The following is a 15,874-nucleotide window of genomic DNA, read 5'->3' on the forward strand; positions in this document are numbered from 1 at the left end:
CGCGGCGAAACACAGCTAAACGCGGCATGCAAACGCGGCAAAACGCGTGTTTATAAACGCGCGTTTCAGCTTTTTTTTGAGCAGAGTTTTCACCTGCGTCTCGTGTGCATGAGGCCTATTGTGGCCAAACAACTCTTCTTCAGTTCATCAGGCCACAGCAAAACGATCCAGAATGCCTGGTCTTTGCCTATATGTTAATTGGGAAACTATAATCTTGGTCGGTAATGGCTTTTTATTAAAGTGGTTGTGAACACTTACAGGTGCATCTCATAAGATTAGAATATCATCAAAAAGTTAATTTATTTCAGTAATTCAATTCAAAAAGTGAAACTCATATATATATATAAATTCATTACACATAGAGTGATTTATTTCAACCATTTTTTCTTTTAATGTTGATGATTATTGCTTACAGCTAGTGAAAACCCAAAATTCAGTATATCAGAAAATTTGAATATTACATAAGATCAATAAACAAAAAAATATATATTTTTAATACAGAAATCTTGGCTTACTGAAAAGTATGTCCATGTACAGTATAGTATGCACTCAATACTTGGTCGGGGCTCCTTTTACATGAATTACTGTTATCAATGTAGCGTGGCATGGAGGCAATCAGCCTGTGGCAATGCTGAGGTGTTATGGAAGCCGAGGTTGCTTTGATAGTGGCTTTCAGCTCATCTGCATTGTTGGGTCTGGTGTCTCTCATCTTCCTCTTGACAATACCCCAGATATTCTCTATGGGGTTTAGGCCAGACGAGTTTGCTGGCCAATCAAGCACAGTGATACCATGATCATTAAACCAGGTATTAGTACTTTTGGCAGTGTGGGCAGGTGCGAAGTCCTGCTGGAAAATGAAATCAGCATCTCCATAAAGCTGGTCAGCAGAGGGAAGCATGAAGTGCTCTAGGATTTTCTGGTAGAGGGCTGCACTGACTTTTGACTTGATAAAACACACGAGTATTGTTTCTGGACCCTACTACAGGTACAAGTGACAAGCATACACATATGTGCTATCGCCGTGATTGTAAGGAGCATGATAATTTATTTTTAATTGTTCTTTGGTGGTAAGTTATGGTAATTATGGTAATTATGGTAATAGCAAGAAATATTCAGCTACATTTTTAAAAACAAAAAAAATTGTTTTTTTTTTGCTTTTTTGGGACAGTCTTCCTTTGATAATAATAATAAAAGAAAATAGGATATATATGTTATTATTTACCACCAAAAGAAAGCCCAATTTGCCCTGAAAAAACCCAAAGTATAATCCACCTGGATACATATAGTTGCAATGATATGTAAAATTGTATTAACATGTCAAAGTTGCTAAATTGTGTTCAGAGGCATTAATGTTTGTTTTACCCTCTGTCACTAAGGGGTTAAGGAAATGACCATAAACACATTTCCTCCATATTCACAATTTATTGAGTAGGTGTAAACATTTACTGACATCCAATATTGGAAGAAAACTGCAAATCAAAGCCTAGTCTTTTTTTTATGTTTTTTGTTTTGTATTTTCACATGCCACACATTTGCCTTTGATTAAGGCCTTATATTCAGATGGGTACCGGCACCCGTACTGTGTGCAGGAAGTGTTTGTATTGGCATCTGCATCCACAATGAGCTACACAAAGGTAACCCATAGAAGTGGATGCAGACCCAGCAGCTGCATGGACACAGCTGCGTGTCAAAATTTGACAGCTGAAAGGAAAATGGGTGTACGGCCCAGAATGCAGACAGGCAGCACCCATATGAATGAGGCATAAAGCAGAGTATGAATTATCATAATAAAGGTTTAGTCCAGAGAGCTTATATGTTTGTTTTATTTGCAGTTTCTACTTTTATTACAGTAAGTAAAGTTTCATAATATGTTAAATTTTGATATAAAAATGTTGTGATTGAAGTGATAACTATTGTGTCACACAAAATTGTTCATTAATGGAAGAAGGAAATATTCTATGCATTTTTTATATATAGATATATATGTATATATATATATATGTATATATATATATATATATTTACATTTACTAACATACAGTATACAGCACTAACCTATTGTGCAGCATTACCTGTAAAAAAGCGGATGGTATGCTGCCCCATACACAGTCATGACTCCTATGATGTGAGCCAATGGGGCTTTTAATATAGATCATGGCCCCCTACTACCAGAAACTGGTGGTAATCCTAATCATTTTTGTGCTCCAGGTAAACTTGCAACATTTTTTCTCTATATTCCAACATTCTTTTAGCATGTTTTTTTTCTATCGGTCTATCCTGTGAATGAAGTACAGAGTAAATGTTTCCTTGCCAATTTGTACAATAGCTTTCCTTGCTCAGGTTTTTACAGTCCTGTACAGCAGGCACAGTACTGGTGTAACCTGGCAGACTGAATTCAGCCTTCCTTACTTGACTTTCAAAAGTCAGTGGGTGCGCTCTGTATATCAACGCAGGGGGAAAATCCTTTGCGTCTTTGTCCCCATGCTTTTCATTATGTAAGTCATCACTACACTGCTTTCGGCAATCGCCAACTGCTATCAGGAACACAGGGATGAATAGCAGGCCATGAAGGGCACCAAATACAAGGACGAGTAACATGATTTTAAAAAAGGTTCTAAAAATATAACTTTCTGCAGCAGAAAGGGCTGCAATCCCTAGGATTGTGGAAAGAGCCCCCTGTACTATGGGGTAACCAAGCACGTGCAGTGCGTCAATCATCCTCTCATTGACATTTCTCTTTCGATTAGAGACACATGCATACACAATATGTGCTGAAAAATCTACAGAAAACCCAATGCAAATGACCAAATTGATCATTGAAATGGAATCTAGGTTAACTTTCCAAAAAGTCATAAACCCTGTGACACCAGCAATGATTGATGCAATATCAAATGTCACCCATAAGGCACACAAGGGATCTGGAATAAACAAAACTGAAATTACAAGCATGACAACAGTAGCCACTATGATATTCTGGATTGTGTTTTGAATTATTACAATGTATTGATCCAGGTAAATGAATAACGGGTGATAAACAATTATATTAAAGCTGCAATTATTAGTGGTGTCCCGTAAGTGGATTAACATATCTTTGGCATTGTCAATATTAATTACATTAACAGCCTGGATAAAAAACCTGGAGGCCTTAATTGCATTCCCTTCTATTCTGATATCCTGCCTGAAATCAGAAAAAAATTCAAACATTTTATCTAGGTTTTTCAAGAAATTTTCCTTAGTGCTGATGTTCAGATTTTCTTTCTTAGACATTTCTACATAGGCTCTCATCCAGGATGTCGAATATTCCTTGGCTATATAGCAGCTCTTTTCTAAGTTCTGCATGCAAGTTTCAATGACCTCCTGAGTCTTTATTTCCCAGTAATCAGCTTCACTGGTTACAACCACCATAACCCTTGGGCCATACTCTGAAAAATATAATGCTTCTGTATCATAGAAGTGAGTTAATGAAGAGTTGGCTTTGGCCAAATCTCGGATATCAATTCCATCTTTTATCTGAATACAACCATAAATGCTAGCAGAGAGGTATAGCAGATATAAAATGAGTACCAATACCTTAGCCCAAGGCTTGGTGAGGAATGGACCATAGTATTTATAAAAGAATATTGTGATAGGATGCTCAGTCTCTTTCTCCTGGGAGGAGTCCAAGACTCCTCCAACACAACACGCATTGTACAACCAGCTCCGTTTATTATCCCTCTTGTCACTTACTTTCATGCAAACTAACCAATGTCTGTTGTTCTTTTCATGGATTCCATTCAAAGCTAGTATAGCTCCAAAGAACGTTATGCAGTAGATGTAACAGAAAACCAGAGCAGTCCCTGTGTAGATACAGAATGATTGAACGGATGGGAAATGGGTCATTATTCCAATGTAGAATGCTAGCACATCAGTGAGAGTGGTAATGGTGATGGACACAGCTGCCTCTTGATAGGTATCGGCCATTCGCTCTTCTATAGTACTTGCCAATTTAGTTTGCTTCCAGCAAGATATTATAATGAACATGTTGTCTACTCCAACTCCTGCAAAAACATACAAGATCAATGTCAGTCACTGCGTGTACAAAATATACTAGATATATATATATATATATAAATATACAGTATCTCACAAAAGTGAGTACACCCCTCACGTTTTTGCAAATATTTTATTATATTTTTTCATGTGACAACACTGAAGAAATGACACTTTGCTACAGTGTAAAGTAGTGAGTGTACATCTTGTATAACAGTGTAAATTTGCTGTCCCCTCAAAATAACTCAACACACAGCCATTAATGTCTAAACCGCTGGCAACAAAAGTGAGTACACCCCTAAGTGTAAATGTCCAAATTGGGCCCGATTAGCCATTTTTCCTCCCTGGTGTCATGTTACTCATTAGTGTTACAAGGTCTCAGGTGTGAATGGGGAGCAGGTGTGTTAAATTTGGTGTTATCACTGGCACAAGTGTGTTACAAGGTCTCAGGTGTGAATGGGCGAAATGTGTGTTAAATTTGGTGTACAAAATGCACCTCAAGGCAAAGAACTCTCTGAGGATCTGAAAAAAGAATTGTTGCTCTACATAAAGATGGCCTAGTCTATAAGAAGATTTTCAAGACCCTGAAATTGAGCTGCAGCATGGTGGCCAAGACCATACAGTGGTTTTAAAGTACAGATTCCACTCAGAACAGGCACCTCCTGGTCTGCCAAAGAAGTTGAGTGCACGTGCTCAGCATCATATCCAGAGGTTGTCTTTGGGAAATAGACCTATGAGTGCTGCCAGAATCTTTGCAGAGGTTAAGGGGTGGGGGGTCAGCCTGTCAATGATGAGGTCATACACTGCACACTGCATCAAATTGGGCTGCATGGCTGTCGTCTTAGAAGGAAGCCTCTTCTAAAGATGATGCACAAGAAAGCCCACAAACAGTTTGCTGAAGACAAGCAGACTAAGGACATGGGATACTGGAACCATGTCGTCTGGTCTGATGAAATCAAGATAATCGTATTTGTTTCAGATGGTGTCAAGTGTGTTTGGCGTCAACCAGGTGATGAGTACAAAGACAAGTGTCTCTTGCCTACAGTCAAGCATGGTGTCATGGTCTGGGGCTGCATGAGTGCTGCTGGCACTGGGAAGCTACAGTTCATTGAGGGAACCATGAATGCCAACATGTACTGTGACATACTGAAGCAGAGCATGATCCGTACCTTTTGCAGACTAGGCCGTAGGGCAGTATTCCAACATGATAACGACCCCAAACATATCTCTAAGACGACCACTGCCTTGCTAAAGAAGTTGAGGGTAAAAGTGATGGACTGGCCAAGCATGTCTCCAGACCTAAACCCTATTGAGCATCTGTGGGGCATCCTCAAACGGAAGGTGGAGGAGTGAAAGAGGACTCCAGTGGCAACCTGTGAAGCTCTGGTGAACTCCATGCCCAAGAGGGTTAAGGCAGTGCTGGAAAATAATGGTGGCCACACAAAATATTGACACTTTGGGCCCAATTTGTAAATTTTCATTTAGGGGTGTACTCACTTTTTTTGCCAGCGGTTTAGACATTAATAGCAGTGTGTTGAGCTATTTTGAGGGGACAGCAAATTTACACTGTTATACAAGCTGTACACTTATTACTTTACATTGTAGCAAAGTGCAATTTCTTCAGTGTTGTCGCATGAAAAGATATAATAAAATATTTACAAAAATGTGAGAGGTGTACTCAGTTTTTGTGAGATGCAGTATATACAGTATCTCACAAAAGTTTGACCATTTTATTTGTCCTATGACCACTGTATCATGTACCTTGCGGCTGAGCCTGATGTACAATGGAAGGCCTTGTCAGGGGGTTTGACAGGAGTCGGCAACACAAGATCAGGTAGATAAGCAGGAAGTAGAGCACAATCCTGCCAAAAACCTTGAAATTAGGCCGAGGCAGAAGTACAGTTAAATCACACTTGTTTAATAATAAAAGTAAAAAGAACAAACGTAGTAAAACAGCCAAAGTTGAGTAACCGAAAAGAATAGTCAGCCAAGCCAGAAGTCAGGGATCAATGTAGTGGAACAGCAAACAGGATCTGGAGCCAGAAGCGATGTCAGCAAAGCAAGTCTTGAACAGGATCGCAGGAGATCTGTTTCTGTGATGTTGGCCAAGGCAAAGGCAGAGATCCTCTGGACTGGACGGCTTAAGTAGGCAGGACTGATGAGCAGGATATCATCAACATCTGAGTAACTGTGGGGAGATAGGAGCTGGCAATTAGTCGATAGCTGAGTGGACAGCTCAGAGAAAGAAGGGCTGAGCCCAGCTCTGACAGTACCCCCTCGTCAACCACCCCTCCCCCTCATAGGACCACCAGACTTGAGGGGAAACCATCTATGGGAATCACGGAGGAGGACAGGGGCATGTACATCCGAAGATGAGACCCAAGAGTGTTCCTCCGGACTGTACCCTTTCCAATGCACCAGGTACTGTATGCACCCATGGAATCTACGGGAGTCAACAATGGACTGTACTTCATACTCCTCATGGTTCTCAACCTGTACAGGTTGCGGACGTGGCACCAAGGATGTAAAGCAGTTGCAGACCAAAGGTTTTATTAAGGAGACATTAAATACATTTGAAATGCGCATATTAGAAGAAAGGTCTAATGCGTAAGCCACTGGGTTAATCCTGCGAAGAATAAGGAAAGGCCCAATAAACCGAGGTGCGAACTTCAGTGAGGTAACAAGAAGTTGGAGGTTGCGAGATGGTAGCCAGACCCTGTCACCAACCTGGTAGGAAGGCGCAGGCAGGCGTCTGCGGTCAGCATGGAGTCTGTACCTATCATTAGCATGTTGCAAAACCTCCTGAACTTGTGCCCAAGTGGAACGAACGGACATGCTCCTCTAATGCAGGAATACTCTACGGAACAAACAAGTCAGACAACATGGAAGGTTGGAAACCATAATTTGCCATAAACTGTGACAATTGGGATGCAGAATTCAAGGCACTTTTGTGAACAATCTCTGCCCACAGTAATAGGTCTGACAGTTGTTATGATGGTCAGAAATATAGCAAGGTAGGAATTGCTCTAAGGACTGATTGGCTCATTCTGCGGCCCTATTAGACTGCAGGTGATATGCAGAGGAGAAAGCAAGCTGAATTCCCAACTGTGCACAAAAGGCTCATCAGAAACAGGGCATAAACTGACGATCCCTGTCCGAGACAAACACCTTGGATAGCCCATGTAAGTGAAAGATCTCCCGAGCAAAAATGGAAGCCAGTTCCTTAGAAGTGGGAAACTTCTTAAGTGGAATACAATGACACATCTTTGAGAACCCGTCAACCACCATAAGGATAACTGTGTTGCCCTGGGAGTTGGGTAACTCCACAATAAAATACATAGATGGGTGGGTCCAGGGCCTCTCTCCATTGGGTATGGGTTGTAGGGAGCCCACTGGAAGGTTTCGTGGAGTCTTACTCTGAGCACACATGGAACAGGCAGCTACAAAGGCAATTACATCAGTACGTAGACTAGGCCACCAGAATTGTTAGGAAATGGCCCAAAAGAGTGGATTCTTCCCTGGGTGACCAGCAGCCTTGGGAGAATGGTAAGTCTGGAGCACGGCAGTACGGAGACTCTTTGGGACAAAGCAGCAGTCACAAGGGTTCTCAAGAGGAGCATGGACCTGAGCAGCAAGAATTTTGTCACCCAAAGGAGAAGTGAGACTGGTGTGAACTGCAGCCAGAATACGATCAGGAGGAATCACAGGAACCGTAACTGACTCCAACTTGGAAGTGGAGGAAAATTGTCATAACAAGGCGTCAGCCCTTACATTCTTAGTACCGGGTAATGATGAGACAATGTAAATGAAACTTGACAAGAAAGAGCCCATTACGCTCTTCTGGGAGAGAGGCGTTTTGCCTCAGACAAGAATGTGAGACTCTTATGGTCAGTAAGAATGGGAACCGGCACAGTGGTACCTTCGAGGAGATGTCTCCATTCTTTCAGGGCTAAAATGATCGCCAACAGCTCTCTGTCACCAATCTCGTAATTGCACTATGCAGGTGACAATTTCTTGGAAAAGTAGCCACAAGGATGCATAGCGCTCTCAGAGGTAGGACATTGAGACAGAAGGGCGCCATTACCAGTCTCAGAAGAATTAACCTCAAGGATAAAAGGTAACATAGGATTAGGATGTGCCAACACAGGAGTAGAAACAAAGGCAGCCTTGGGACTCTCAAAGGCCTTAATGGACTCCGGGGACCAACTCTGTGGGTTACCGTCCTTTCTGGTCATATCAGTCAGGGGCTTGACCAGAGATGAGAAGTTACGAATAAACTTCGGATTATAGTTGACAAAGCCCAGCGAACGCTGCGGAGGACATAAACCCACGGGGCAGGGCCACTGTAGAACTGACGAAAGTTTCTCTGGGTCCATAGAAAAACCAGCAGTGAAAATTACATAACCCAGGAATTTAACCTGTTCTTGATGGAACTTGCACTTCTCCAGTTTACAATAGAGCTTGTTTTCTCTTTGTTTCTGAAGCACACGACAGACATGTGTGGTGGCTTTCCCTTGAGGCAGTCAAATAACTCTGTAATCAACGGAATCGGATAGGCATTCTTAATCGTGAAGCGATTGAGACCCCTATAATCAATACAAGGTCTCTGTTCACCACGCTTCTTCACAAAGAAAAACCAGCACCAGCAGGAGACGAGGCATTTGTGGATGAAACCTCGAGAAAGTGCGTCTGCAACATACTTCTCCATGGCCTTATCCTCAAAGACCGAGAAAGGGTAACCCGGCCACAAGGGGGTATGGCACCAGGTTGAAGTCAATTTCACAATCATATGACCAGTGTGGTGGCAAACTACTGGCTTGACCTTTGTCAAAGATATCGCTAAATTTGTGGTACTTCTCTGGCAGGGAGGAGAGTGAAGAGGTGCATAGGACCTTGGCTACCTTCTGGAAGCATGTCTCACTGCATTGTGGTGACCAGGAGAGAACCCCTGCACAGAGCCAATCAAAAGAGGGGTTGTGCTTCTGTAACCAAGGATAACCAATAACCAGCGGAAACTTAAGTGAGGAAATAATTTGGAATTGGATTATCTCATTGTGGAGAGCCCCTACGGGCATGGACAACGGAACCGTCTCATGAGTCACATGTGCAGGCTGTAGAGGTCTCTCATCAAGAGCCTCAATGGCAAGTGGAGTTTCACGCAGCTGTAGCAGAATCGAGTGCTTCAATACAAAGGCAGCATCAATGAACAGGCCTGCAGCCCCAGAGTCGATTAGAGCCTGTATCTCGATGGACAAATCAGCCCAAGAAGGGGTGACCGAAACAGCGGGCTTAACCTTCTGGATAACTGGGAATGAAACAACGCCACCTAAGGTCTGTCCATGACAGCAAGGTTTGAGCGTTCCCTGGATGGGTAGGACAAGACTTGTGACCTGCCTGGCCACAATAAAGGCACAATCTCTCCCTCCTCCTGAAGGTTCTCTCATCTGCAGAGAGATGCCTGAAACCCAAGTGCATGGGTTAACCTTCACTGACCGACTCGGTACCAGGAGGCATGGGAGGTGAGGGAGGTGAGGGAGGCATGGGTGGGACTGTAAAGCTCGGAGACAAACGTACAGGAGGCTTCCGCATGCGCTCCTTAAAAGAGAGTCTCTCTGAGACTGGAGTCAATGAGGATGGCAAACGTGATCAACTTCTCCAGCTCAGTGGGTATATCTCAGGCCGCTATCTTATCCTTGATGGTATCCGAGAGACCATGAGAAAAAGCAGCCAGGAGGGCCTCATTGTTCCACGCAACCTCTGCTACCAGAGTACACAATTGAACGGCGTAGTCGATAACAGTTTGATCTGATGGACATGAGGCACTTGGCAGCAGAAGCAGTGGATGCAGGAATGTCAAATACCCTTTTAAACGAAGCCACAAACTCAGGGTAGCACAAGACAGCAGGTTTTTGGTTCTCCCATAGAGGGTTTGCCCCAAAGATATCACAAAACCTGCTTCTGTCCGTGGGAAATTCCTGTGGCAGCATCTCAAAGCATATCTCAACCTGGTTGAGAAACCCTCTGCATTGGACTGGATCGCCCCCCAAATCGATGGGGAAGCAGAGTGGAACCAGACATACCTCTTATAGAGGTAATACTCGAGGAGGGTGCCTGCACAGAGACTGGAGCAGCAGCAGGGTCAGCCTGCAATATAGGTTGTACTGAGGTGGCCACAGTGGGAGATTCCAGGTGAGCTGTGCAACACAGGAGCGTTTTTAACGCCATGGCAAAATGATCCATGCGGTGATCCAGTTCATCCAATCTAGAAAAAATATTACCAACAAGTGGATAGACTGCATCTTCTGAATTCATGGCCTTTGCCTACTGTCAGAAACCATGAAATCAGGCCAAGACAGAAGTACAGTTAAATCAAACTTGTTTAATAATAAAAGTAAAAAGAACAAACGTAGTAAAACATAGCCAAAGTTCAGTAACCGGAACTGATAGTCAACCAAGCCAGAAGTCAGGGATCAATGTAGTAGAACAGCAAGCAGGATCTGGAGCCAAAAGAAATGTCAGCAAAGCAAGTCTTGAACAGAATCACAGGCGATAGTTTCTGTGATGTTGGTTTAATGATCATGCATCTATATAAAATATACAAGTTTCACTCTTTAAATTAAATTATTAAAATAAATGATCTTTTGGATGATATTTCAATTTTATGAGATGCATTTGTATTTATAGTGTAAGCTTCCACGTGTTCGGAATCAGGAGCACCAGCATCGTTTTGCCATTGTCATTATAAACATCTGCTGCCATGCCATGTTACTGCTAATAATGCAAGTCAATAAGCAGGTGTTTCTTTAGCATTATCCTTTGCTTTGGCTGATTCAGGCTTTGGTCTGCCAATAGAAAAGAGTAAAGATGCTTGAAAAAGATTGTTATAGGCATTGATCAGGTATAACTATGAGCTCTAATGCTTCTTTTTTCACCAGTGGAAAAAAAAATTGTATGTAGATTATAAGTACTTTTTTTGTAGGTTGGCCTTTATGACAAACTGTTTTTCTACTTGCATAGTGGATTTGTTTGTGGGCCAATATTCCAACTGAAACACCAAGCTAATAAAAATGTGTTGTTTTTTTTTTTCTCTTTTGTGCATGAAATCCAACACAGCACTTTGAACCCTTGATTCCTAAATAGCAAGTACATTTTAATTCTCCACTGAATGCAAACCCCCCCCAGCAAACAAAAAACTGTAATGATGATCGGAGAGTCACTCATTTCCTTAATAAGTTAAAGAATAATATTTTTTGTCTCTGCAGCACTTGTTATTTTTCTTTCTAATTAAAACTTGACAATTCAATTTCAAAATCTAAGTATAACTTTTGAATTATGGGATTCAAGGGCAGAAAAAAAACTTACCCACAGAACTGCAGTTTATTATTTTATTTTACTTACCGAGTATAAGAAATGGTGCATTTGCGACTGTTCTTGCAAAGGGTACTTTACACAGTAATAGGAGCCCAAAACTGGCCATCATGGCTAATCCAGGTGATATTACACCAAGTGTTGTTAGCCAAATTTTATTTCTCATGTTGTCCAAACTGAAATAAAGATATAAAGATGTTTTTCACCCTTTTGTCTACAATAGATAGTCTTATAAATCCACCATATAAAGTGGATAAAGAAATTCCCTGAGAAAGTGGCCTTCTTTTTATTGCAATTAGAGTACTTTGGTCTATGATATAGAGGTCTTGCTGTCTGGTAAGGAATGTGTGCACCTGGTGGTGTGGAGAAGAGCAGTTAAATTTGGAACACTAAAATCTGTACATTTTTATTTTATACACAGTGTTTTGCACTTTTTCTCGTTTGTTTTTTGAATGGATGTTTGACCTGTTCACTCTTAAAGCATGCCATTTTTATATAGGTTAGACTAATCTAAATATTTAGTGACTAAAGACAATCCCTGATTTGAATTTCCAAAGATGTTTGTAGTTTCATTTTTTTGAGGACAAAACTCCTAAAAAAAAACTATTATTTGTGGTCTGCATAAAGCTGTAAATAATAATTTTTGCAGTGTATATACTATGAAAGGATTCTGACCAATAGATTAACTAGAAATTGGCACAATGAGCTGGAATATGTATAGACCAAAATCTCAACCAAGATGCCCCCTAAGACCATGCAGCTTTGTGGCCTCCTGCTTTTCTGTACCTTCAATAAAAACAATTGTGCATATTTCCCATGCCATTAAGACTAATATTTTATTGTTGAGTTCTCTCAGGCTTCCTAAAGAAGAGAATGGAACACAATTTAGAAAATCAGAGGCACGTTCAGCCATTCATTTGTTTTTCCTCTATCCTCTATCCTCATCTGTGCCTAATTGCATCATTAATTAGTTGTGTTTGGTATTCTGGTGTTTGCCAATGTATATTTTTGTTCAGGGTGGCTTTTCGCAGACTTACAATCTATTTCAGGATACTTATGTGTTTTTTTTTTAAGAAACCATACTTTATTGGGATTTACATGTAATGAACAAACCTTATCATGTTTTTCTTTAACATGTGGCATATTTTTGTAATACTTCTGCATGTGGCAGGCTCTTTAATATATAATTTATATTATAAGGCTACATTCTGTATCTTTTTATGAAGTAAAATAAAACATGGTCCAATCTACTGTAAACAATTTCAATCTTGGACAAATAATATATATTTTTTTAAGTTGTTGGTAATTTATGGGAAATAATGGAAAACCCCCAAATCTGATTGTTAAATAATCACACAAATATCCAAGGTCTGCCAGTGCATTAGTATTAAACACTCCCCATATTCTTCCCACCCAGACTTATGCAAATATACAGTAGGTATTGCATTGGAGATGTAAATATGGAATTCATTTATTCTCTCACCTGGCACAAGATACAATGGAGAAGAGGATGGTCACAACATAGGTGATTGAAAACAATGAGATCACTTTTTCCGTACTTCCTTCAAATTCCGTTTGCAGAGAAATAGATGTTGAATGGTAAACCTAAGATTAGCCAAATATTAGCTGATTATCATCTTATTAGGGAAATATTATATATATGTTGACACTATCATCAATATGGCAAACCTATCATTTGCTTCTAATCATTTATTGGCTTGTATGACCCAATCATTTCAAGTTTTATCGATGTTACCTTGCCCCATGGTATAATAATAAAAAAATTAAAAACAACCATTGCTCACTAAATGGGCCTGTGGAGGCCAAGATCATTGCACAGTTATTTAAAATTTTTCTAATAGCAAACAATAATGAATCAAGGTATAATCAGATAAGCAGATGTGTAAAATCTGCCTTAATTTTCTCCCCTGTTTTTATTGACAATTATTGAGGCTGGGCAGTCTTTTTATAAACCAGTAAGTATTCTCAATGGAAAACCTTTTCCAATTAAATATATGTGATGATAACTGCAGCACTAACTACTGGTATCCACTATGTGCCAAAAACTTTTGGAGCGCCATAAAATTTCCAAAATGGTCCATTTAATGAATAAATGACCATGATAATAAAAAAGCCACTGTTATTTAAAAGGACTCACAATGCAGAATGTTGATCTAAGGAGCTAACATTGGCTTCAGGGATAAGGAAGGAAATGTTTCCCAGTTGGTCAAACTTATCTTCCTCTGGAACAATAGTAGTTTTAGAAGCTTCTGTACCCTAATAGATGTGTTTTTTTCAGCTTGACCAATTATGTAACCCTCAAGTTTTTTTCACCTTAACGCATCCTAAACTTCTAACAGTGACCAGCCTCCCAGCCCCCCCCCCCCCCCCGTTACTCACCTGAGCCCGTTCGTTCCCTCGGCAGAGACGTGCTCACCTCCTCTGCCTGGGGTTGTCGGCTCCTGATTGGATAGATTGATAGCAGTGCAGCCATTGGCTCCCACTGCTGTCAATCAAATCCAATGACGCAGGCGCCGGGGGCGGGGCCAGGTCCTGCATTCTGCATCCATAGACGCAAATGCTGGACTCAGGAGCATGCCCGCAAGGTAACACCCCGGGAGAGCACTTCTCCTATGGGGTTATACAATGCCGGAGGAGCTGATAGCGCCACCGGGGGGATCTCAGAAGAGGATGATCGGGCCACTCTATGCAAAACAAACTGCACAGTAGAGGTAAGTATGACATGTTTGTTATTTTAAAATATAAACAAGGGTTTACAATCAATTTAAGATTTCCAGACCATAAATAAACAGTCATTGTATTTAAGTCTTTATTAAATTTTCCTTTTTTAGTAGTTCACAAGCAGCTCATCTGTGGTTACAATATTTAAATATAATGGATGACCCCACTCCAGTGAAATCACCTTCTTTGCCAATGTAACTTCATACAAAAGGAGAACAGCAAGATGAGTGCTCTTTAGGGTGAAACATATTAAAAGTCTCACTCCTTTTCTTGTACCCCTGTTGTGAAGTTAATACAAAATTGATTTTACTGGAATGTGGTCAGGCATTATATTTGAGTATTTAATCTTCAGCTATGCACCCAGTGCTTGATGCAAGAGTGGACTGACCTGTAGAAATATTTGGTAATTGTTATGAAGCTCATTTGTTGTATATACCCTGTTGGTCAGCAGATCTGGAAATGTTTCTCTAAAATAATTGTAATCTATAATGTGTATATGTATGTATAACAATGCAGTCATTTAAACACAATGCACCAAATGCACCAAAAATAAAATGTGTTATCGGAGAAAATAATAAAATTAAATTCCAATAGCGTAACTCAAAGGAAGCTCAATCCCATGTGTCAACATAAATCATTATTTCCAACTGATTACTTTAATATTGATTGTATTATTTATGTGAAGAACATATTGTTGTTAGCTGGCTATTGTTGTTTGTGTATAGAAGTTTTATATAAGTAGCAGCGCAAGAGTTTCACACTAAAAAATGTAATCCTATGCTACATTGAAGACCCAGCTTAGTTATATAAATAGCATGGTTTTACTTAAAAACCTCAAAAGAACAATCGTGTTTTCACAATGTTTTGACTGTTCAAGATTTGGGAGAAAAGCTATAATTACCCATATCTACATGCATACATTAAAGCCATACTTGAACATACCTTTACATATCTGAGTTGCAATTCATCTATCAGGTGAGAGACGGAGTTCATAAAATGATGAAGCCATTCTATGCTGGTGTGATGAACTGTACCATTGTCCCCTCTCAGGTAATACAGAAATCGCAAGGCCTTGGCCTTCGACAGAACATTGTCTGGATCCAACGTTACACCACCAATGTACAGTCCCACAAATGCACCATTCTGGAGCTTAGGGTAAGTCAACAGGACATCTTTAGTGTCATTTTGCATTAGGTTGAGTATTGGGTTGGCTGAGACACAGGTGGAGCCATTGACTTGGGCACACAGTTGGTTGAAATTAGCTCCAGACTTTGAGGTCAAGTTTTTCACAGCCATATCAAGCTTTTGAAGTTCCTTGAAGACGCTTGTGATTAGGATATTATCTGATTTGCTTACAATAATAAGAGATGCAAAAGTGCCCGGTGTGTAAAGTCTTTGTGGTGAAAACTGCCCCGAGTCATTCGTAGGAAAATTCATTCTGATAAAATCTCTTTGACTCTTTGCAATTCCTCCTTCTGGAGTAAATAACTCTTCAAGTTTATTAATTTGCCTCTGCTCCAGAAAACACAACCCGATTCCCAATCCAACAGAAAGTATTAAGGGAGTAATAACAAAATACCATGGTTTTTTGGCAATCAGTTTGCCCAATGTTCGGAATCCCTGGGAAAGGGGTCTCTCTAAGCAGTCTGCATGGCAGCCACTCATTTTTAGTTCATTTAAAAAAAAAGATTTAGTGCCTTTTAAATCACTAAGTCTGTTCTAGAGAAGAATTTCT

General features: G+C 40.5%; 1 protein-coding gene across 1 annotated transcript; it reads right to left on the reverse strand.

The window, feature by feature from the left end:
- Nucleotides 1-2,187: 2,187 nt before the first annotated feature.
- On the reverse strand, nt 2,188-15,804 carry LOC143998018 (patched domain-containing protein 3-like). Its single transcript, XM_077493806.1, has 4 exons — nt 15,082-15,804; nt 12,881-13,002; nt 11,428-11,573; nt 2,188-4,037 (listed from the first exon to the last, which is right to left on the reverse strand). The coding sequence occupies exons 1-4, from the start codon at nt 15,802-15,804 to the stop codon at nt 2,188-2,190; spliced, it is 2,841 nt and encodes a 946-aa protein (XP_077349932.1).
- Nucleotides 15,805-15,874: the final 70 nt, after the last annotated feature.

This window comes from Lithobates pipiens, unplaced genomic scaffold, assembly GCF_037356315.1.
Source record: "Lithobates pipiens isolate NorthernLeopardFrog02 unplaced genomic scaffold, aLitPip1_a1.2 Scaffold_19, whole genome shotgun sequence".
Classification (NCBI taxonomy): Eukaryota; Metazoa; Chordata; class Amphibia; order Anura; family Ranidae; genus Lithobates; species Lithobates pipiens.

Coding starts and splice junctions, on each gene's coding strand:
- LOC143998018 (XM_077493806.1), bottom strand. CDS start 15,804: ATGAGTGGCTGCCATGCAGACTGCTTAGAGAGACCCCTTTCCCAGGGA. Junction 11,574..12,880: donor TCCATTGTATCTTGTGCCAG/GTGAGAGAATAA, acceptor TCTTTATTTCAG/TTTGGACAACATGAGAAATA. Junction 4,038..11,427: donor TGCACCATTTCTTATACTCG/GTAAGTAAAATA, acceptor ATGTTTTTGCAG/GAGTTGGAGTAGACAACATG.